The 21784-nt window shown below is 48.0% G+C and overlaps 2 protein-coding genes across 3 annotated transcripts; both read right to left on the bottom strand.

The window, feature by feature from the left end:
* Positions 1-9691: 9691 nt before the first annotated feature.
* Rpp25l (ribonuclease P/MRP subunit p25 like) lies at positions 9692-11214 on the bottom strand. Of its 2 annotated transcripts, none has more exons than XM_048366705.1 (2): positions 11154-11214; positions 9692-10507 (listed from the first exon to the last, which is right to left on the bottom strand). In XM_048366705.1, exon 2 carries the CDS (start codon positions 10466-10468, stop codon positions 9977-9979), a length of 492 nt encoding a protein of 163 aa, XP_048222662.1. In that variant the 5' UTR covers positions 10469-10507; positions 11154-11214; the 3' UTR covers positions 9692-9976. The 2 variants fall into 2 exon arrangements, with proteins under 2 accessions (XP_048222662.1, XP_048222749.1); XM_048366792.1 differs by lacking the exon at positions 11154-11214 and adding an exon at positions 10786-11099.
* A 1196-nt stretch (positions 11215-12410) lies between these two features.
* Dctn3 (dynactin subunit 3) lies at positions 12411-21596 on the bottom strand. The gene is made up of 7 exons (XM_048366905.1): positions 21463-21596; positions 19960-20044; positions 18656-18742; positions 14462-14545; positions 13513-13571; positions 12881-12940; positions 12411-12710 (listed from the first exon to the last, which is right to left on the bottom strand). The coding sequence occupies exons 1-7, from the start codon at positions 21589-21591 to the stop codon at positions 12621-12623; spliced, it is 594 nt and encodes a 197-aa protein (XP_048222862.1). The 5' UTR covers positions 21592-21596; the 3' UTR covers positions 12411-12620.
* Positions 21597-21784: the final 188 nt, after the last annotated feature.

Raw genomic sequence — 21784 nt, forward strand, 5'->3', positions numbered from 1 at the left:
AGGCAAGTTTTAGAACAAAAGGTTCAGAAAGAGAGCAAGCAAAAGAGAGAGTGAGCCTGGGAGAGACACCAGGAAATAGAAACTTGGGAAGGCATGGACAGTCTTAAAAGCAAAGACACGAAGAAAGAGATATTTGAACCAGAGACAGAGAGACGGAGAGATGCAGAGGAGAGAGACATGAAGACAAAGAGAGACTGGAAATCAATGTTTCAGTCACAAAGCAACAATGGTATGGAGGCAAATAAAGACTGAACCTCAGAGGTTGAGAGACAGAAAAAAATAGTTGAGAAGAACAGGAATTGGAGAAGGAGGAGGAGAAAAAGGCTGTCAAAGAGGAGAGAGGAAAAATGCAAGATCAAAAGAGGTAGAAAGAGGTACAAAGGGAGACAAAAACAGTGAGGTGAAGAGATAGAAAGGACAGGACTGGAAAAAGCAGTGAAAGAAGTGTCCTGGTCTCCCTAAGGGATTGCCCCCTCCTTTTCTGGTTTCCATAACAACAAGGAGGGCAGCACCAAATCTGCATACACATTTACATCCTTTCTGTCTGCATAATTCAACAGGTTTCTGTGCATATTCATGAGGCTGTAAATGAAGGTGACTCTCCCAATCCCGGCTCAAAACCTGAATCTGGTGTCCCCTGCTGGCAATCCACAGTCATGGCACCAAGTCTGACCTTGGCAGTTTCTGACTTGAACCCGCAAGACCCTACTAACAACATTCTACCCTGCTCCCCAAACACCAACTTGCACTCTCCCACTTCCAGGCCTTTTCCTTCAGTTATACCCCTCTGCCTACTAAGAGTGCCACCCTCACACCCCCACACTCAAGTAGGGGGCTATGAGAGATGGCAGGATGCGAATAATGCTTACCTTGGCTGCCTGGTAGAGGAGGTCCCATAGCCATTCTCCTGAGGACCCATGAAAAGGTCACATTGAGAGACTCTGGGATGTAGGATGAGTTAAAAGCTGAAAGATCTACCAAGAGAGGAATCTAGGATGCTGTAGCCTCCATATGAAAGCTGACAGAGATCCTGGATCCAGCCAAAATAATCAGAGGATCTAGGCTAGAGCTCAAAGGAGCCTCAGGAAGTGAGAGGCTGCGGTGGCTTATATGCAGTGCCAGAGAACACTTAGGCCCAAGTATAGAACACTGAACTGTACAGAACACTGAATGCCCTTGTGAGCAGGGAAGAATGTCTCCAGGGCCTGATCAGGTCATAATTTTTACCTCATTGTCTCGCCTTGGATCCCTAGAGCAGATTGCTCACTGCTATTTCTACCCCATTCCCCTAGTCTGCTGCCCCAGAATTTTTACTCTAAAAACACAAACTGATATTCTACCTCACTCCCTCCTCAAAGCCTTCAGTGGCTCTTTATCACCTTCAAGATAAGGTCCAAGTTCCTTGGCTATGCACATAGGCCTTCCAGTTCTGCCCCCACTTCTGAGCTGCCTCCCTCCTACTCCCTTCCTTGAACTTCATGTGTTAGTGATCATCTCCGTGCTTCTTCTCACTTCTATGCCTTGGCTCATGACTTCTAGTGTCTTTGGATATCCTTTCTGTTTCTTCTAGCTAACTATTTTTCAAGATTTTACACAAGCATTGTATATGTCTCACATCTCTAATCCTAGCTACTCAGGAAGCTGAGATCTGAGGATTGCAGTTCAAACTCAGCCCAGGCAGGAAAGTTCATGAGACTTTGATTATCCAACTACCAAAAAGCCAGAAACAGAGCCTTAGCTAAAGTGGCAGAGCATAAGCCTTGAGCACAAAGGCTCAGGGACAGTACCCAGGTCCTGAGTTCAAGAAACAGACTTTCACGGCTAAACATAGAGTTCCCCTATGACCCAGCAGCCCCACTTTTGAGTATCTATCCAAAAGACCACAAACAAAATTACACTAAAGCCACCAACACAACAATGTTCATCGCAGCACAATTTGTCATAGCTAGAATCTGGAACCAACCCAGATGCCCCTCAGTAGACGAATGGATCAGGAAAATGTGGTACATATACACAATGGAATTTTATGCCTCTATCAGAAAGAATAATATTGCCCCATTTGTAAGGAAATGCAAGGACTTGGAAAAAATTATACTAAGTGAAGTGAGCCAGACCCAAAGAAACATGGACTCTATGGTCTCCCTTATAGGGAATAATTAGCACAGGTTTAGGCAAGCCACAGCAGAGGATCACAAGAGCCCAATAGCTATACCCTTATGAACACATAAGATGATGCTAAGTGAAATGAACTCCATGTTATGGAAATGATTGTTATATCACTGTTGTAACTACTTTCAGCGTGCTGTGTGTAACTGCAGCTTCTATTATTGATGATCTTCTTGTATCCCCTTCCTGTGGTTGTACCTACACTATCTCTGTATCTTATCTGAGTATATTGGAAACCGTGTATACTGGTATTAGAACTAGGAAATTGAAAGGGAATACCAAATTTGAGAGACACAGGGTAAAAAAAGACCAACAACTACAAAAGCAATACTTGCAAAACTGTTTGGTGTAAATGAACTGAACAATTCATGGGAGGGGGGGAAAGGGAAAGGGGGAGGGAAAGGGAATGAGGGACGAGGTAACAAACAGTACAAGAAATGTATCCAATGCCTAACTATGAAACTGTAACCTCTCTGTACATCAGTTTGATAATAAAAATTAAAAAAAGAAAAAGAAAAGGACCTTCACAAAAAAAGCAAGCTGGAAGGAGGGAGGGAGGGATGGAGGGAGGGAGGGAGGGAGGGAGGGAGGGAAAGAAGGAAGGAAGGAAGGAAGGAAGGAAGGAAGGAAGGAAGGAAGGAAGGAAATAAATTTGCTTAAAGGCTTTAGTTTCTGCAATATTGAACTTCTTGAATCTGTGCACCTCAGTCACACACCTGAGGATGACAGTGACTTTGTCATCTATTATCTGGCTATAACTCACATAGGGTTGTTGATTTTTATTCCAGTGACTAGCTTTGTCATCTAGTCAATAATAATTATCTGTTTGTTGAACAACTGAGAGGCCACTGAGCCTATTTAGGGCCAGATTTCAAGTCTGGACTGATCTCTGTGTCTAGGAATCTACAGATCATGCAAAGTGAAGGGATGGGATATCTCTTTGCATATGCTGCCACCTTGTGGCCAAATACAGAAGCTCAGTCAGTACACCATTGTACACCCAAATCAAGCCGGACTCTGGAGCTAGCTGGTGAGCCAGTTAAGCAGTAGAGTGGGAAACTCAGCCCCAAGGAAGGGCTCAGAGATTAGCACAGGTGTTCTTTGAACACGGTTAATGATTTCCAAGGCAGAATGTCAAAGGCAAAGAAAGGTCTTGCAGAGAAAGAAAATCTCACTGCACTTGGAAGTGAGGCATTACTCTGTTCAGAGGGCAGGTTTCAAGAAAACAAGGCCCAAATGGGCTGAGTCATGGGCAACAACCAAGCAATAGAGTCCTTTTAGATTATTCAGTGAATAAATTTGAATTTAAAAGAAGCAAATTATATTTAGAAGGTAAAAACACACACACACAATGATGGCCTGTGGTTTTAAAAGAAATCAACAGTTGATTCTTTAATAAACATTTGAACACAGACTTAAAGGAGTGGGGGAAACAACCATGAAGATATTTGAGGAAAGCATTTTAAACAAAAGAACAGCCAGGGGGCTGGGAATGTGGCCTAGTGGTAGAGTGCTTGCCTCATATGCATGAAGCCCTGGGTTTGATTCCTCAGCACCACATATATAGAAAAAGCCGGAAGTGGCACGGTGGCTCAAGTGGTAGAGTGCTAGCCTTGAGCAAAAAGAAGCCAGGGATAGTGCTCAGGCCCTGAGTTCAAGCCCCAGGACTGGCAAGAAAAAGAGCAGCCAGAACCTTGGTTTGGTGGACAGCTGGGAGCAAAGGAGGGAAACTAAGAAGAAGCCTGTCATAAGATAATGAAGGACACAATCCAACAAAGGCTCAGAATGGAGGGACACTTGAGAGGTAAAATGGCAAGACTTGATGTCTGCTTAGATTTGGAAGATATATAATACTTCAAGAAATACTGTGTTCTTAAGTTCCTATTTCTAAGGTAACATATATGAGGCTATGTATGCCACCTCCAAAGCAGGTAAGAGTATTGGCAACACATTGCATCCAGGCTGACTCCTCCCTGGTCCCTGCCTTGCAATTCCTCAACGACATCATCAGTGACTTTTCTTCCAGGACACCCAGCTACCAACTCTACTGGACCCAAAGAAATGCTATCAGCTTTTAAAACTCTCAAACCACTCATTTCTCCCATCAATACTTATGGATTGAATTGTGTATACACCCCAACCCCCAACCTGAGAGACAGACAGACAGACAGACACAGAGACACTGATTTCCTAAATTCCAGTACTCCAGGATGTGATCTTATTTGGAAGTATAGTCCTTACAGAGATAGTTAAAATGAAGTCATTAGGGTGGGCCCTTATCCAATATGGCAGGTGTTCTTACAAGAAAGGAAAATTTTGACAAATACATACAAGGGGAATTTGTTGTGAAGACATGCGAGGGAAATGCCTTGTGATGACAGAAGATTGGAGTGATATATTTATAAGCATAGATTGCTGGCCAACGACCAGAAACTAAAAGGCAAGGAAGGATTTCCCTACATGTTTCAGGGGGAAAGTGACCAACTTGACATCCTGATTTCGGGCTTCTAGCTACTAGAAGTATGAGTCAATAAATTCTATTGTTCTAAGCTGCTCAGTTTGTAGCACTTTGCTGCCACTCTAGAAATGAGTATAGCCACACCATTCCTCCCTCGCTATGGCATTTCATCTCTCTTCACTCAAAACATCTTCACGAAGACTCCAGGCCACTCACCCAAGCCCTTCCTCTCTTCAATTCCTTTCCAACACAGTTTGCATGATGTGGCCCTTCACTACATTGTGTGTGTGTGTGTGTGTGTGTGCGCGCGCGCGCGCGCGCGCATGTGCGCGCACACGTGTATGTCAGTACTGGGGCTTGAACTCAAGGCTTTGTGCTCTTGCTTGGCTTTTTTATCCAAAGTTGGGCGCTCTACCACTTAAGCTATACCTCCTCCACTTTCAGCTTTTTGCTAATTAGTTGAGTCTCACACGTTTGTCTACTTAGGCTGGCTTCAAACTGAGGTTTTCAGATCTCAGCCTGCTGAGGAGCTAGGATTACAGGCTTGAGCCACTGGTGCCCAGCTTATTACATGAATTCTCTTGTTTCTTCCTGCCTGTCTTAACCTCACAGTCTGGAAGAATCTGTGCTTTTTCTGTGTCCTCACTTATCTTGTGGGTGCTGCTGGAGCTCACACATCCCTATTGATTGCACAAGTTCATAGTCACCATTCCACACTGGGCTTTTAGCCATGCCTGGTCATCTTCACATACTCCCAACTCCAACAACTGTCTCGCTCTTCCTTCACCCAGTTTCTTTGCCTCACCCTCAGCTGCACTGCTGCTTCACAAAGATAAACTTCCTAGTGTTCTACCCTTCACCTCCACATCTACCTGCATATACATCTACAGTCCTTCCTCTCATAGGGAGCCATCTCTCCTCCAAATTCTTGAAAGAGCTATCCGTACTTCCTTGCCTTTTATGCCATGGCAAAATCTTTTCTAAGAAGTCAGAGGCAAAAGCCACATTGCAGTGGATTAAGGAGAAAGTGGGAAATAAAAAACCATACTCTGGGGGCTGGGAATATGGCCTAGTGGTAGAATGCTTGCCTCATATACATGAAGCCCTGGGTTCAATTCCTCAGCACTACATATATAGAAAAATCCAGAAGGGGCGCTGTGGCTCAAGTGGTAGAGTGATAGCCTTCAGCAAAAGGAAGCCAGGGACAGTGCTCAGGCCCTGAGTTCAAGCCCCAAGACTGGAAAAAAAAAAAGAATTATACTCTGAGTGCTGCACTTTCTTAAACTTGGGCAAGCTTTCTGACTCCAGAGACTTCACCCCTCTCACTTCCTGCCATTCCTACTGCCTGGGTCCTACCTGGGCCCTGTAGGGAATAGGAAAGGGAAAATTCCCAGAATTACTAACCTACTTCTCCCTTATACTATAGCCTATGTCCTGATTCTCTGAGGTATGGGTCCTGTGTTCCCAAAGATTGTGACTCCAGTTTTCCCAATCATGTGTAATCCCTTCCATCATCCCGGGAACTCAGACAGTATCACAGCACAATTTGGAGTCCATCATAGGACTCCATAGCTTGCAATGTCACCTTACTGAAGTCATTCCTTCAGCACAGATAACCATGCCTATCACATGTGATCTGGCCACTGTGGCCACAGCAAAATGGATCAGTTTGGGATGCCGAGTCAAACATCAGTAGTCTAAGAGATATTCTAACCTCAAAGTTCTAGAGACCCAATGATGCTAAGAACTGCTGATGGCCGAAGACACAAGTGAATTCCAAGGAGTATGAGCACATGCCCATCTTTCCAGCTCTGAGTGTGGTTCTTTTTTTGTTTGTTTGTTTGTTTGTTTGGCCAGTCCTGGGGCTTGGACTCAGGGCCTAAGCACTGTCCCTGGCTGCTTTTTTGCTCAAGGCTAGCACTCTGCCACTTGAGCCACAGCACCACTTCTGGCCATTTTCTGTATATGTGGTGCTGGGGAATCGAACCCAGGGCCTTATGTATATGAGGCAGGCACTCTTGCCACTAGGCCATATCCCCAGCCCTGAGTGTGGTTCTTCTAATGACCAGAAAGGAGGAAGGGAGGGGCTGGCAGAATATGGAAGCTGGGAGAAAGCCAAAACCCCAAACTCTGAATTAGCCGAAGAGATCAAGCAGTTGCCCTCCGGATACCTAAGTCATCACATAATCCATAATCACCTTCGGGGGTGCTTGATGCTTCAGGACCCTCTGCATTGTAGGTAGGGTCTTATGGGGCAGCAACTGAGGTCTCATGTCTCTTAACACTCTGAATCCCCACCACCTGCCCCAGGGTCTTCCACATTGCTCAATGGGTAACCTATCTTGAAAAGCCAAGGGTATGTTTTGCGCTCTGACTACAGCCTGCTGGCTCTGTGATGACCTCATCCATCTTTGAAACCCATATTAAGGCCTCCAGTCCCCACAATTTTTTTTCTTAACATCTCTCTTGCATGGTCTCAAAAAACCACCACTTCAACATCCTCAAATTGTTGGTTCTACTTTGTGAACCCAGAAGAACCCTAATTTTCTGTTTTCCTCATGACTGAACACCCAGGTTACTGAACTCATTACTGAACTCTTGAGAACCCTGGGAGACCAACTGATTCAATCCTCAATTCAGAGCCCACCATTACTTACAATCCTACCCTGGTGTCTACAGACCTGGCTATTGATGCAATCATCTCTCCTCACACCCAACCTTATCGTGAAGAATCGGAGTCCAGGACCAAGGTGAGGCAGCAACAGACCAACAAGGGTTAAAAAGCCAAACATGAGACCTTAGAAAAATATGAAATTCAGCTACATTTTTGTTGTTCTCTAACAGTTCTAGGGTGCAAACTCCGGTTTTGGCTTTCTCTCAGCTTCCATATTCTGTCAGCCTCTCCATTCCTCCCTCTTTTCTGGTTATTAGAAGACCCACACCCAGAGCTGGAAAGATGGTCATGTGCTCATACTCCTTCTTGGAATTCACTTGTATCTTTGGCCATCAACAGTTCTTAGCATGATTGGGCCTCCAGAACTTTGAGGTTAGAATATCTCTCAGACTACTGATGTTTGACTCGGCATCCCATCCTGATCCATTTTGCTGTGGCCACAGTGGCCAGATCACATGTGATAGGCATGGTTATCTGTGCTGAAGGAATGACTTTAGTAAGGTGGCACTGCAAGCTATGGAGTCCTTGCTAGGCAGCTCTCTCATTTAAACTATACCTCTAGCACTTTTTGGTCTAGTTTTTTTTTTTTTTTTTTTTTTTGGCCAGTCCTGGTTCTTGGACTCAGGGCCTGAGCACTGTCCCTGGCTTCTTTTTGCTCAAGGCTAGCACTCTGCCACTTGAGCCACAGCGCCACTTCTGGCCATTTTTTGTATATGTGGTGCTGGGGAATCGAACCCAGGGCCTCATGTATATGAGGCAGGCACTCTTGCCACTAGGCCATATCCCCAGCCCTTTTTGGTCTAGTTTTGAGATAGAGCTTTGCTTTTTGCCCAGGCCAGCCTGGTGCCCCACCTTATTTATACTTTCCTCCATAGTTGATAGGCAAATGCCACTATTCCCATGTTTTTGAGATGGAGTCGTGTGAACTTTTATTTTTTTGACTAGGCTGGTCTAGAACCACCATTCTCTGATCACAATCTCTTTGTACAGTTGAGATGTGGTGACCACCACTGTGCCCAGCTACTGGTTAAGATAAGGGAGCATTATAGAATGATCACAAGCTCACTATAAAATTAAAAAACAACTTAAAAAAACAAGTATGCTTAAAGCCAGGTGTGGGGTACACATCTGTAATTCCAGGATTTGGGAGGTTAAGGCAGGAGAATCCTGACTTCAAGGGCCTATGCCAGTCAAACCTTGTCTCACAAACTGAGTAGTTTATTTGTAAAGGTAATTTATGTGTAGAAGCAATTAACATTTATATAGTTCTACATGTTCACATAGTATCAAAGCACCAAATATTCTTTAATCCTAAGAATGCTATACAATAAACTATAAAGGATGAGAGCATTAAGGCCTAGACAGTAACTTGGCCAAAGTCCCAAAGGAACTTCTGGCAGAACCAAACTTCAAATCCACGAAGGCCACAGTCCAATGTCTTATTATACTATAAGAATATGCCAGAGGGCTGGGAATATGGCCTAGTGGCAAGAGTGCTTGCCTCCTATACATGAAGCCCTGGGTTCGATTCCCCAGCACCACATATACAGAAAATGGCCAGAAGTGGCGCTGTGGCTCAAGTGGCAGAGTGCTAGCCTTGAGCAAAAAGAAGTCAGGAACAGTGCTCAGGCCGAGTCCTAGGCCCAGGACTGGCAATAAATAATAAACAAACAAATATATCAAAAATTTTTTTAAAAAGTAAAAAAAAAGAATATGCCAGAGATGGGGGAAAATTATCTAACCTGCAGAGTCCCTAAACCAACCCAAAGGAGGTGGACAACAGCCAGAAGCCTAGTTAAGACTGCTTGAGGTTCCTTTTTTTTTGCCAGTCCTGGGGCTTGAACTCAGGTCCTGAGCACTGTCCCTGACTTCTTTTTGCTCAAGGCTAGCTCTCTATTACTTAAGCCACAGTTCCATTTCTGCCTTTTTCTGTTTGTGGTATCAAACCCAGGGCTTCATGCACGGGAGGCAAGCACTCTACAGCTAAGCCACATTCTTAGCCCTTGAGGCTCCTTCTTGATACCAATCCTCCTAGCACCACCCTAAGCCTACCCTTCCTCCCTTTCCAGCTCATGGACTTCCATAGGGTGAGGCTCTCATTCTATTCTTTTCCTTTTTGTTGGTCATAGGGCTTGAACCCAGGGCCTAGGCACTATCCCTGAGCTTTTTTGCGCAAGGCTATTGCTCTACCACTTTGAGTCATAGTGCCACTTCTGGCTTTCTGATGGTTAATTGGAGATATGAGTCTCACACACTTTTCTGCCAGGGCTGGCTCTGAACAGCTATCCTCAGATCTCAGCCTCCTGAGTAGCTAGGATTACAGACATTGCCATCAGTGCCTGGTGAGACTCCCATTAGTTACACTTCCATACAGCAGGCCAAGCAAAAGCTCATCAAATGGGCTGAACCTTTATTTCCTTCTCTGGACTTTTATCAAAAGGAAGATCAGATGTACTGTAGTTAGTTAGGATAGTAAGCCCTTCTCAAACAATCCAGAATTCAGAAGGGACTCCACACCTGTTATTCTTCATAGCAGACCCTTTCTACATTCCAGAGAAAAAGAGCAGAAATTCTGTGGACCTAGCCTTGCTGGGGATATTGAGTCACAAGTGGTTCTCAGGTAAGGCATGTCCATCACAGATATTCAGGTCTAGAGAACAACCTGTCTCCGCAGATCTTCAGGACCGAGTGTCTCGAGCCCTCCTTCGGGGCCGGGTACCAAAGCTGGAGCTGGGTATAGAGCCCAGACCGGGGGGTGCTCCTGGGGGCTGGTAGCCACATTCACTGGGGTCCAAGGGGTCCCGGCTAAGCAGTACCCACACTGCAGGCACATGGCGGCGCACTGTGAGGGGGTCCAGGCCCGTATCAGGTGAAGTTGGGACCCAGCTGTCCTCCGTCTGTAGGAAACGCAGTTTGGTGAGCTGGTGCAGGCCTGGGACCCGCCGCTTGACAATCTCGGCACAGCTGACAGCCTTCCCGGCAGCCCGGCCAGAACCTGAGAACACCACATGCCTTGTACTGCCACCCTCCAACCGACCCAGGGCCAGCCCCAGCAGATTTCGAATTTTGCTGCCATCTCGGACCCTCATCTCCAGGGTGCCAGGGGGTAGCTGGGGCATTGGGGAAGGTGCTGGAAGCTCTACAGAGCCAGCTTTCCGGTAGTGCTCCATCCTGCAGGCAGTGGCCTCGCGAAGCAATCTGGCTACTCACTGCAGGAAAGCAACAGATGAGTGCTAGCAATGTGCTCCGGACCATCCTCCGCCTTTCTCCACCTCCCTCCAGCATTCTCCACCATCCTCGACCAGACTCCACCTCTCTCCAGGCTGTGCAGATGGACCCAGTCCGGGCAAAGGACCTAATCCCCCAAACACCAGGCGCTCGGGGACATGGCTGGAGCCCATCATCCCAAGCTCCCAAAGTTTGGGAACTCTTATTCTGGGCTCCTGGGAACAGGGCCCGGTCTTGTTCACCCTAGGGCGGTTCTTACCAACACTAGGGTCTCTAAGGATAGGGCCAAGTCCTGCTCCCGGAGGGCAGGCCCACCACCATCACCCGGGACTCTCCAGGACACAGGTAAGAGTCCTCCCTCAGTGTCCCCTCCACACACAGCGTCCGCGCCCGGGACGCCCGGATCGGGGTGGAGCGGACGGTCCGCCCTCGCCCCGATGGCCAGGGCCACCGAGGAACTCGGGAGCGGAGGCCGTCGCGGAGGGCTACTGGGGCCTCGCTGGCGGGCCTCGGCCACAACCACCACCACGGGCCGCTTCCAGAGTTCTGCGGGCGCCGCAGCCCCGTAGCAAGCAACCCTTCTCCCCAACCTAAGCGGTTCCAACACCACCGAGACCCGGCTCTTACCGCGGCCGCCAGACCACGCTCAGCGCTCAGAGCGTAGCCAAGATGGCGCGCGGCCCGGGAGCGCGCGCGCGGGGGGCCGCGGGGCCGCGCACGCCGGCGGGGGCGGGGCCGGCGGGAGGCCCGGGGCTCGCGGGACCTTTGGGGCCGGAGGAGCCCGCGGGACGCTCGGAGCCCTGCGGGGAGAGGAGGGAGGGGAAGAGCGAACGTCAGCCCAGTCCTGCGGTGGGGGTGGGGGTGAGAATGGGAACTTGGCCCTTGGAAGACGGGAGCGCGGGCGACCCTCTCCCCCGCCGAAACAGGAGCGGTGGGCGACCCCGTGGCTGTTCCAGGTTGTTCGGGGGACGACGGCCAACCAGACCCTTGGTTGCTGAATTCCGAGGCTGCGACCTCACCCTGGGCCCATTGACGAACACGCTGAAAGCTGGGTCCAAACCACACCTGTGCACCGCTGGCTCTGGCCGCAGCTTCGGGACGGGGAGAAGGCTGATTGGGGCGCTGAGGCCGATGACCCCGGGAAGGGACGGCGTGGCGTCCCGCACCGTCCTCGCAACCTCGGGGGCGCGTCCCCCTGGTCGCGAGTGAACACGTTGGATTTGAGGTGATGGGGAGAAGAAGCCCTGTGGGGTGGCCGGCGGCGGCTCGGGGAGCCAAGACGCTCCCCGAGACCACCAGGGGGCAGCAGACACGTGGGGTGCCAAACTCCTTTCCCCTTGCCCTTTCCCATCAAGTCCCCCTTACCTTCCAAATTCCGCTCCTCAGAACCCAAAACTTTCTACAGTCAGATCTCTTGGGTAGGGACCAGACACGCTCCTGAGAGAAATTTTAGGATGCCTTTCTGCTTTTTTCACGTACTCTTGCACTAAAGTCCTTGCTTAGCTATACCACTCAAGGCTAGTTCCCCTCAGTTCCTTGTTCTGTGTCTGAAAGGACTCTGTACCCACTTGGCAGGACTGATAGTCTCCCCAATAATCTATGCAGGGAAAAGAACAGGTAGCCACGTGTCCTCTCTCCCTGGTATGGCATCTTAATATTCGCAGGGTATTAGGTGAATGTGGAATTCAGGATATATAAATGTCCTGTGTGCATCAGTCAAATGATCTGAGAGCATCTTGAGAGCTTGTGTCCCAGAAAGCCAGACCAGCATTAGTGTGTTCCTGGTCCCACCACTAGGCAGGTTGCCAGTTCTGCCCTCCCCAGCTTCCATCCCCACCACCACACCCATCCTAGACCAAGAAAGAAGCCAACACACTCCTCCGGTGATATCTACAGTTTATTGTCACTGGAATAAATACACTGGTGGGGTGCAAAACACAACCTTCAGGCAACCCAGTCTCTGATCTCAGAGCCTTACAAGTACAGACAGCCGGTCCTTGAATCCAATAAATACAAAGCTGCCTCTGCCCTGTCACAAAAGACAGGTAGGCATGGGGTCCTGCAGTGTGGCTGCCTTGGGATGGAGAGGAACTGTCACTCTTCCACTGGTTTTACTTGCTTTGCAGCCTCTAACTGGCAAAGTAGCTCATCCCACTGCACAAACTGCTTGGAGAGAAGCATTGTCTGGTCACAGGTCAAGGTAAGAACAAGAGTGAAGAGATTTTGTATGTGTCCCAATGGGACAAGGGTTGGGGAGTAGAATACAGACAGGCTGCTTGGGATTGGATGCAAGACAGCTTGAGGTAGGCTTGAAGAGAGAACCCATTAGGGGGCTGGCTGAGAACAAAGGATACAGTCTTGTTGTATTCTTCCAGGAGAGCCTTGGATGCCTCAGTAATCTCCACACATTGATCCTATAGGTCAGAGTATAACATAGAGGAGTTGGGCATCTCCCCCATCTCCTAAACTTCCTGACTTATTCCCCACAAAGCCTAGGAAAGATGATGCCCAAATCTAAAACAAAAGGAGCAAATTAATTGCTCAGGTGGAACTTTCAGACTATAGGACAGGCACTGGCAAAGCAGTTTAAAGAATGGTGAAAGATGAAGTAGGCACATATTAAGTAAACCTTCTCTCTAGTATATATCTCCTCTGTTCCTATCTGCACCCTCTTTGACTTGAAACTACAGCCCAGGAATAGAAAAAAAAAAAAAATCCACCACCTATAGCAAGGGACATACCACTCTTGAAAATTATTAGGTACCTCCCAACTTCAGCCTTCTGGTGCCTGAATAGCACTATTCCGGGAGGCAAGAAGCCTGTATATGGCTGTAGACCAGTCCCTACCCAGCTCTGGGTATACAGAAGATAAAAAACCTTCAATGTTCCTCTGAGTGGACAATGGAAGGGCCCAAGGCTGTTCCCTCAGGTAGCAGGAATGGGCACGAGTACCACCTTGACCTTCCAGTCCTCTCCCTTCCCTTACCTGCTGCTGGATGTGGATCTGGGCCAGGCGCTGCAGGCGGGCAGCATGCTCGGGAACGGCTGTAAAACACAACACACACTGCCTGATGATGCTTGTGCCCTCCCCTGAGACTGCTCAATAGTCTATTAGGTCTTCGGCAGGATTAGAGTATTGAATGGAGAAGCTAAACAAACGCCAGGCTTCATCGACCATTGTAGCTGGAGGTGGTGGTGGTGGGGCTTTCTGTCCACCCCAGGCTTATTCCAAGACTCATAGGGGAGGAGAAGAACAAGTGCCAAAAAGACAACATTGGCGTCCCCAAGGTTGCCCCTTCTACCATACAAGTGCCATAAATAGGGCCAGATAAAGAGAGCTTTGTCTTTCATAGGACAAACCACCTCTGCTCTCAACCAAGCAGAGGTGAGGTCTGCCTGGTCTAGGGAGCAGAGAGCCTGTAGGTAAAATGAGGGTGAATGCCAGGTTCCCAAACTGGCCACCTAGAATCTAACACAGCCTTTGCCACCATGTTGTATCTGTAGCTGTCAGATACTCAGTGTGTAGCTGGTTAGGGGCAGAGAAAGGGAGCTAGGAAAAATACCTCCAGAGGCAGACAAGATGGATATCTGGATTCAATTAAAGCCACTGGCTACTTGTCAAAGCTCAGGCCCAGTGCGGCAGGAAGAATTCTGGACTCCACGGTACCCTGAAAGGGGGATGCTGAGAACTAGGGTAGAAAGCAGAAAGAATCTGCAGAGTTGGGGGCTTTGAGATCTAGGGTCCTTAAATCCAAATTACTTGAGGTCTTGAATCAAGGCTGTCTACCATGGGAATTTAAATTCCAGTTAGGGGACAAGTATCCCAAAGGTAGGTGTAAAGATGATGAACAGACCCAGCCTAAGCCCAGGGAAGTCAAGGCCCATCCACCCCCCTCCTCAAGCACAAGAGTGGAGCTGCAGCGCCAGAAGGGTACCTTTGATGGGAGCACTGTCCAGCATGGGCACAAGGGCATCCACGTGCTCCAGGAGTGCAACCTGGGAAAGGATGAACTGCTCCTCTGAAGAATAAAAACAAGACAATGGCACTGAAACAAGCTTGGTCACTGCTACTTCCATGCAAGCAATTAAGTATCTCCTTGAGCAGGGGAGATAGCTGGGCCCTGGAGCTTTGGGTGGCAGCCCTGCTGTCTTCTATCTATCCTTTTAAATGCACATTTCCATTCTACCCTCTGGATGCTTCTGCTGAACCCATTTTGAGCTCAAAGAGCCTCTTGATCTCTCCAAATCCCACCTTTCTCTGAGTTTCAACTCCACGGCCTCTTCTAACCTCCTATCAACAACTCAACAAGTGTTCTTAGGCCACAAGAGGAAGAGTACTTTGAACTTGGCTCCCCAACTAAAGACCTCAGGGAAGGCCAGACTATACCAGGAAGGTTTTGTCTTGTGGCTCTGAGGCACAGATAATAGGAGAGCTGGGAGAACAATGGGAGAGTAGACCTGGGCTGGACTCTGTATGCTCAAGGGGTTTCAATGCACTGAAATCCAATGGGATTTGTCTATTGTGGGAAATCCAGTGGGGTGTCAGTGGAAAGACATTTAAGAGTGAGGACTACTGTTGAATGACAACTCCTTTGTACAACTACTTAAAGATATTTTTTTTGTTTTTTGTTTTTTGCCAGTCCTGGGGCTTGAACTCAGGGCCTGAGCACTGTCCCTGGCTTCTTTTTGCTCAAGGCTAGCACTCTGCCACTTGAGCCACAGTGCCACTTCTGGCTTTTTCTATATACATGGTGCTGAGGAATCGAACCCAGGGCTTCATGTATATGAGACAGGCACTTTACCACTAGGCCATATTCCCAGCCCCTTAGAGATATTTTTTAAAGTGAAGACTTATGTGCAAATGACTATGTAAGAATGAGGAAAAAGAATTCAACTAGCTGAACTGGTGCAGGAAGACCACAACGGAAAAAAAAGGTCAGGCTCAATAGGCTAGAAGGCTTTTAATGGTAGGCTAAGTAATAAGGAATTTATCCTAGCTAAGGCAATGGCGGTGCATGCCTATAACCCTAGTTACTCAGAGAGCTGAAATCTGAGGATTATGGTTCAAATTCAGCCCAGGCAGGAAAGTCTGTGAGACTATCATCTCCAATTAACTACCAAAATGTCAAGAAGTAGAAGTGTAGCTCAAGTGGTAGAGCACTAGCATTGAACAAAAAGGCTCAGGGACAGTGCTCAGACCCAGAGTTCAAGCCCTAGTACTGGCACCAAAAGAAAAGAAAAGAAAAAAGAGAGAAAAGAGACACTGAGGTTCAAAAGTAGGCAAGTTACATGTTTGAAATATTTTGTGAAGATTGTGGGCTCTTTCTCTCTACTTCCTCTCGCTTGGGGGGGAAGGGGCTTGTCTGCCCCTTCCTGGGTGGTCCTTTATCGCTCTCACGTGGGAGCGATGGCCACAGGTAGCCTCATCTCTCTCTCTACATCCTCTCGCTTGGGGGGGGGGGGAAGGGGCTTGTCCACCCCTTCCTGGGTGGTCCTTTATCGCTCACGCGGGAGCGATGGCCACAGGTAGCCTCGGTGGCGTGTGGTCGCAGGGTGCCCCAAGAACGACACGGATGCGTGGGCCCCTGGAGAAAACCTCTTGGGCTTCTGTTTATTCAAATGAGGAGCCTCCCAGATATACCCCAAAGGCGGGGCACAAGAGAGGGGCCCCTGATTGGTCCCAAGGAGCTGTCCCTCAAGTGATGTCAGAAGACTTCCTTTGTGGGCAGAGGTCCAGCTCCCCAAGGATGGGCCCCTGGGGTACCCCTCCGCCATAGCACACGTGCTAGCCCCAGGAACAGGGGCTTCTCTTCCTGTTAAAGACAGGAAGGGGAGGGACAGGCCGAAGTCAGCTGTGGCCCCTTAAAGGTACAGCTGACCCCAACAAAGATGAAACTGGATCACATGCAATAAGGGAAAAACTAAAATCAAGATGATTAGAAGGGGGTTGGGGTTATGGCCTAGTGGTAAAAGTGCTTGCCTCCTATACATGAAGCCCTGGGTTCAATTCCCCAGCACCACATATACAGAAAACGGCCAGAAGTGGCACTGTGGCTCAAGTGGCAGAGTGCTAGCCTTGAGCAAAAAGAAGCCAGGGACAGTGCTTAGGCCCTGAATCCAAGCCCAGGACTGGCAAAAAACAAACAAACAAAAAAAAAACGATGATTAGAAGACCATGTAACTTAACTTGCACATGGATGTGTACTCAAGACAGTGCATAGGGAGGGATGGAGAGGCTGGGCTCAAGAGCCAGTTCAGGGGAAGATCTGAATTTGGTACCTGAGCCATGGCAGTTGATCAGGGGACTTCTGCTAGTTCCTCTCAGCAGGAGCTGCCCCTCTCCACCCAGCCCTCAGTGGTACATTTTATTCATTTATCAGTCTTCTGGGAGACTCATCTCCAAGTTAGGTTACAATCTTAAGTGCTTAAAGCAAGAGCTCTGTCTCTTTCAGGTTTTATTTTGCCCAAGAGGGCAAGGACTTTTTGGTATAGTCTGCCTTATACCCAAGAGAAAGCCTGGATTACAGCAGATAAGCATTAAATGGTTTCGTGTGTGTGTGTGTGTGTGTGTGTGTGTGTGTGTGTGTGTGTGTGTGTGTGTTTTGGTCTTAGAGCTCCAACTCAGGGCCTAGGTGCTGTCTCTGACCTAAATTATTGCTCAAGTCTAGCACTCTACCACTCGAGCCACAGATTCACTTCCAGCTTTTTGCTGTTTAATTGGAGGTAAGAGACTCACAGACTTTCTTGCCTGGGTTGGCTTTGAACTGCAATCCTCAGATCTTAGCTTCCTGAATAGTTAGAATTACAGGGATGAGCAGCTAACACCCAGCTAAATCTTCCATTCCCTTTCCTTTTCCCTTCCCTCTTCCCTCCCCTCCCCTCATCTCCCTCCCCTCCCCTCCCCTTCCCTCCCTTCCCTTTTTGCCAGTCCTGGGGCTTGAACTCAGGGTCTGAGCACTACCGCTGGCTTCTTTTGCTTAAGGCTAGTGCTCTACCTCGAGCCACAGCACCACTTCTGGCTTTTTCTATATATGTGGTGCTAAGGAATTGAACCCAGGGCTTCATGTATGTGAGGCAAGCACTCTACTACTAGGCCATATTCCCAGCTCCCCACCCCCTTTCTTTTTTTTGCTGGTCATGGGCTTGAACTCTGGGCCTGGGTACTGTCCCTGAGCTCTTGTGCTCAAGGCTAGTGCTCTACCAGTTGAGCCACAGTGCCACTTCCGGTTTTCTGGTAGTTATTTGGAGGTAAGAGTCTCACAGACTTTCCTGCCTGGGCTGGCTTTGAACTGCGATCCTCAGATCTCAGCCTCCTGAGTAGCTACGATTACAGGTGTGAGCTACCAGTGCCCAGATAAACTGTTTCTTAAAAAACAAGGGGGCACTGAATGTGGCTTAGCAGTAGAGTGCTTGGCCTAGCATGCATGCCTGAAGGCTTGATTCCTCAGCATCACATAAACAGAAAAAGCTGGAAGTGACGCTGTGGCTCAAGTGGTAGAGTGCTAGCCTTGAGCAAAAAGAAGCCAGTGACAGTGCTCAGACCCTGAATTCAAACCACAGGACTGGCCAAAAAAAAAAAAAAAAAAGACAAGGTCTCACTATGTTGTCCCAGGCTGGCCTCGAATTTACAGTCATCCTGCTTCAGTCTCTTGTATAGCTGGGACAACAGGTGTGTGCTACCATGATACACTGAAAATCTGAGCAACTGCTGCTTCCTAGCTATGGAATATTCCCGCTTAGCTCTGAAATCTTAAGATATTTCTCAAATAAAAGAAAAATGTTCACACTCATGCCGAAACTCTCCCTTTTCCCAAATGACAATGTTCTGTACCTCAACTCTTTCTTAGATCTCTGTCCAGTGAGCAGAGTGAGGAAGGTTCTAAACGAGAATCCTCCAACACTGGAGTAGCTCCCACTGTGGCTGGCACAATAATGGACAGCTAGCTAGTGTAGTTATACTATACCCAGTGCTATCTAGAGACCCACAGGAGCATGGAGCTGGGCCAGGATTCCAGAGAGTAGTTTTCAGGGCTGTATATATAACAAAATGGGAGAGAGAGGCCATTTCTGTGCTCACTCCCCCACAACCCAGATCCTCAAATGCACATGCATATGCAGTGTAGAATTACCTGCTAAGATGAACTGCAACTTAGAGGCATCAGGTATAGCAATTCGATCTATGTATTCAGGATCCAGGTATTTGATCAGGTCTTCAACTAAAAAAAATAGAACAATGAAAATGAAGGCTGGAGTTAGAGCAAGGCCCTGGGTTTAATCCATAAAGCACATCTACAAATCTAGCTTATAACTATTAGAACTGAAGGTGTGTGGCTCTAGTAGTAGAGTTCTTACCTAGCAAGTTCAGTCCCTAGTACTGAAGAAAGTACTCATACTTGTAATTCTAACTGCTTAGCAGGCTGAGAACTAAGATTGAAATTTGAAGTCAGCCTCGGCAGGGAATCTGTGAGAACCGTATCTTCAACTAAATACCAAAAACTCAGAAGTAAAGCTATGGCTCAAGTGATAAAGCACTAAGTTTGAGTGAAAGCTCTAATGGGGCAGCGCCCAGGCCCTGAGTTCAAGTGCCAATGCTGGAAAAAAGAAGGAAAATAGAAGATCAAAAAGATGAAAAATGGGGTTGGGGATATGGCCTAGTGGCAAGAGTGCCTGCCTCCTATATATGAAGCCCTGGGTTCGATTCCCCAGCACCACATATACAGAAAACGGCCAGAAGTGGCGCTGTGGCTCAAGTGGCAGAGTGCTAGCCCTGAGCAAAAAGAAGCCAGGGACAGTGCTCAGGCCCTGAGTCCAAGGCCCAGAACTAGCCCCCACCCCCCCCCCAAAAAAAGATGAAAAATGGAACTCACAAAGCTAGGGAATAGAACCTATCCTCCCACTTCCCAGTTCCTCCAGTTTCAGCACTTGCTAATTGAACTCATGCTTTGGAGGTGGAAGCACAATCACTGTCACACATTGGGGCCCCCGGCATTCCCACTCACCTACTCACACCTAGGGTAGAAGGCCTCTTTCCTCCACAGTGTCACCAAGACAAGCTAGGGCTATCTAGTTGCTAGTTATTGAACTAGTTACTGGTTCTAGTTACTAGCTACTAGTTACTAGCTCTCAATGGCTAATTTTTTTTTCCTGCTCCTTAACCTTTTCTAGAGAAATTCCATGTTTTCTTCCCCTTCTTCAATAAGAAAAGCTGAACCTTTGAAGGAGAGCTCTCATCCAATGACCAAACACTGGCATGGACTTGTAATTTATTCACAAGGTAGGAAAGCAATCCCCAATTCAGTAGCGAAATGCCTTCACATTCTTTATATTCTCAAGGGGCTATTCCAGTGATCTACTGGCTGAAGGGCCACAATCAGGTCCCAGGAAGCATAGGTGGGGGAAGTAAGTCAAGCATGCACCCCATGAAAGTACTCACTCTTTTTATACAGAATTTTCACCCTCTCCCTCTTACTGGCAATATTCCCCAAAGCCACCTGCACCTTGACCAGACCATCAGCCACCTGTAAGGAAAGCAGAGGTTAATTCCAAGATATACCTCCTAATCCAAGGCTTGGGAGAACTAAAAAACCCTCATTTCTCTAGTCTCTCAAGTTTCTGAGTACTAGTAATCTAGAATGCTCTCCTTGTCTTGATTAAAGATGTAGTCACACCTTCAGGGAATCCTTGGCATGAGGATCATATACTCCTTGGGAAGTCTCAAGTCTGGTTACGAAGGTAATGAACTAACATAGTTTATGGGGTACCAGTACCTACTATATATTCTCTAATTCCTAATTCCTGAGTTTGGGCATAGAAATTCAAATATCTAGGTCTTTATTACCTCATGACTGGATGATATGGCTGCCAGACTGGCTGGACTATTTCTAGGCCTATCCCCCTCTAGGCCCATGAACTCTAGTGTGGGAGATGATAATAGTCTAGAATGAACTCTAGGATCCCAATGATGATTCAATCCCCACATTAGGTAATACAGAAGAGAATCAGATTAAGGGAGAGGTACAGTTAAGAGCATGTAAGTTGATCTTGAGCTGTCTGTTAGCCAAGTGGAAAAGATTAATATAAAAATAAACATATAGGCTGGGGATATGGCCTAGTGGTAAGAGTGCTTGCCTCCTATACATGAAGCCCTGGGTTCAATTCCCCAGCACCACATATATAGAAAATGGCCAGAAGTGGTGCTGTGGCTTAAGTGGCAGAGTGCTAGCCTTGAGCAAAAAGAAGCCAGGGACAGTGCTTAGGCCCTGAGTCCAAGACCCAGGACTGGCAAATAAATAAATAAATAATAAACATATAAATTGTGTTTGGACAGAATATGTTGCAGGATAGGTACCCATGGAAGGGCAGAAAAGCAAAAGGGTAGCCTCCAGGCCATGAGTTCAAGCCTCAGTACCAACACAAAAATAAATTAACTCAGTTCAACATATGAACATCGAGTATTCAATCTCTGACCCTCTTGATGTGGGCCTTCTCAGACTTCACCTCTCACTCCTTGGAGCCTTTGTATCCATCTCTAAGTGGATCCTTCCATCCACTTAGCCTCCTCTAGGGTCCCATGGACCTCTCCCTGCACAATTCATTTAGCACTTAATTACACAGGGCTCCAAGATGGCACTTCCATTGTGGGTGTCACCTCTTACTGAAACTCTTCATTAGTCTGCTTCTCGAGTTTGTCAGGTCGCCCCAACTAGCCTGAGACAGCAGGGGCGGAGTCTTAGTCATCACGGAGTCCATCTCAAACAGCCCTGTCTGCAGATCCGCCCCTCGCCCGGTGGGAGTGAACCCAGAGGGTCCCATCTACTCCAGCATTCGTTATTGCAGACTGGGCTGTGGACATTGGGAATGGAGCGATGGCATCCATCCCAAAGGCAGGGCTAGTGGCCCTTCTGCCAGAAACAGGCCACGGGACTACAGCGCTCACCTTCCGCGAGCCTCGAGTCCCGTGCGGTCCGTACACCCAGCGCTCCAGCTCCTCCACTCGAGCCTGTAGCCGCTGCACGTCAGTCAGAGCCGCCATCGCTTCTGCCGCCCAAACCAAGTCACCGAACATCCAGAGGCGGGACTTCCTTCCCAAATAGGAAAACTGCCCAATCCAAGTGCACCCGCGGCCTTCCGTGACGGAAGTGGCGTCACGACCCAGACTTCAATACCGGAAAACATTCGGCCAGACAGGCGAAAGGTGATAAAAAGCCTTCTTGTTACCTAGGCAACGCTCCCAATCCGGGCTTTACCCTAGTTGTCAA

The sequence above is a fragment of the Perognathus longimembris genome, chromosome 1, assembly GCF_023159225.1.
Source record: "Perognathus longimembris pacificus isolate PPM17 chromosome 1, ASM2315922v1, whole genome shotgun sequence".
Taxonomy (NCBI): domain Eukaryota; kingdom Metazoa; phylum Chordata; class Mammalia; order Rodentia; family Heteromyidae; genus Perognathus; species Perognathus longimembris.

Bases quoted from the DNA above. Each gene is read 5' to 3' on its own strand.
- Rpp25l (XM_048366705.1), bottom strand. From the start codon at position 10,468: ATGGAGCACTACCGGAAAGCTGGCTCTGTAGAGCTTCCAGCACCTTCC.
- Dctn3 (XM_048366905.1), bottom strand. From the start codon at position 21,591: ATGTTCGGTGACTTGGTTTGGGCGGCAGAAGCGATGGCGGCTCTGACT. The intron at 14,546-18,655 runs GTAATTCTACAC...TTTATTCTTCAG, and splicing joins GTTGCAGTTCATCTTAGCAG to AGGAGCAGTTCATCCTTTCC. The intron at 13,572-14,461 runs GTACCCTTCTGG...TGTGTTTTACAG, and splicing joins GGACAGTGCTCCCATCAAAG to CCGTTCCCGAGCATGCTGCC.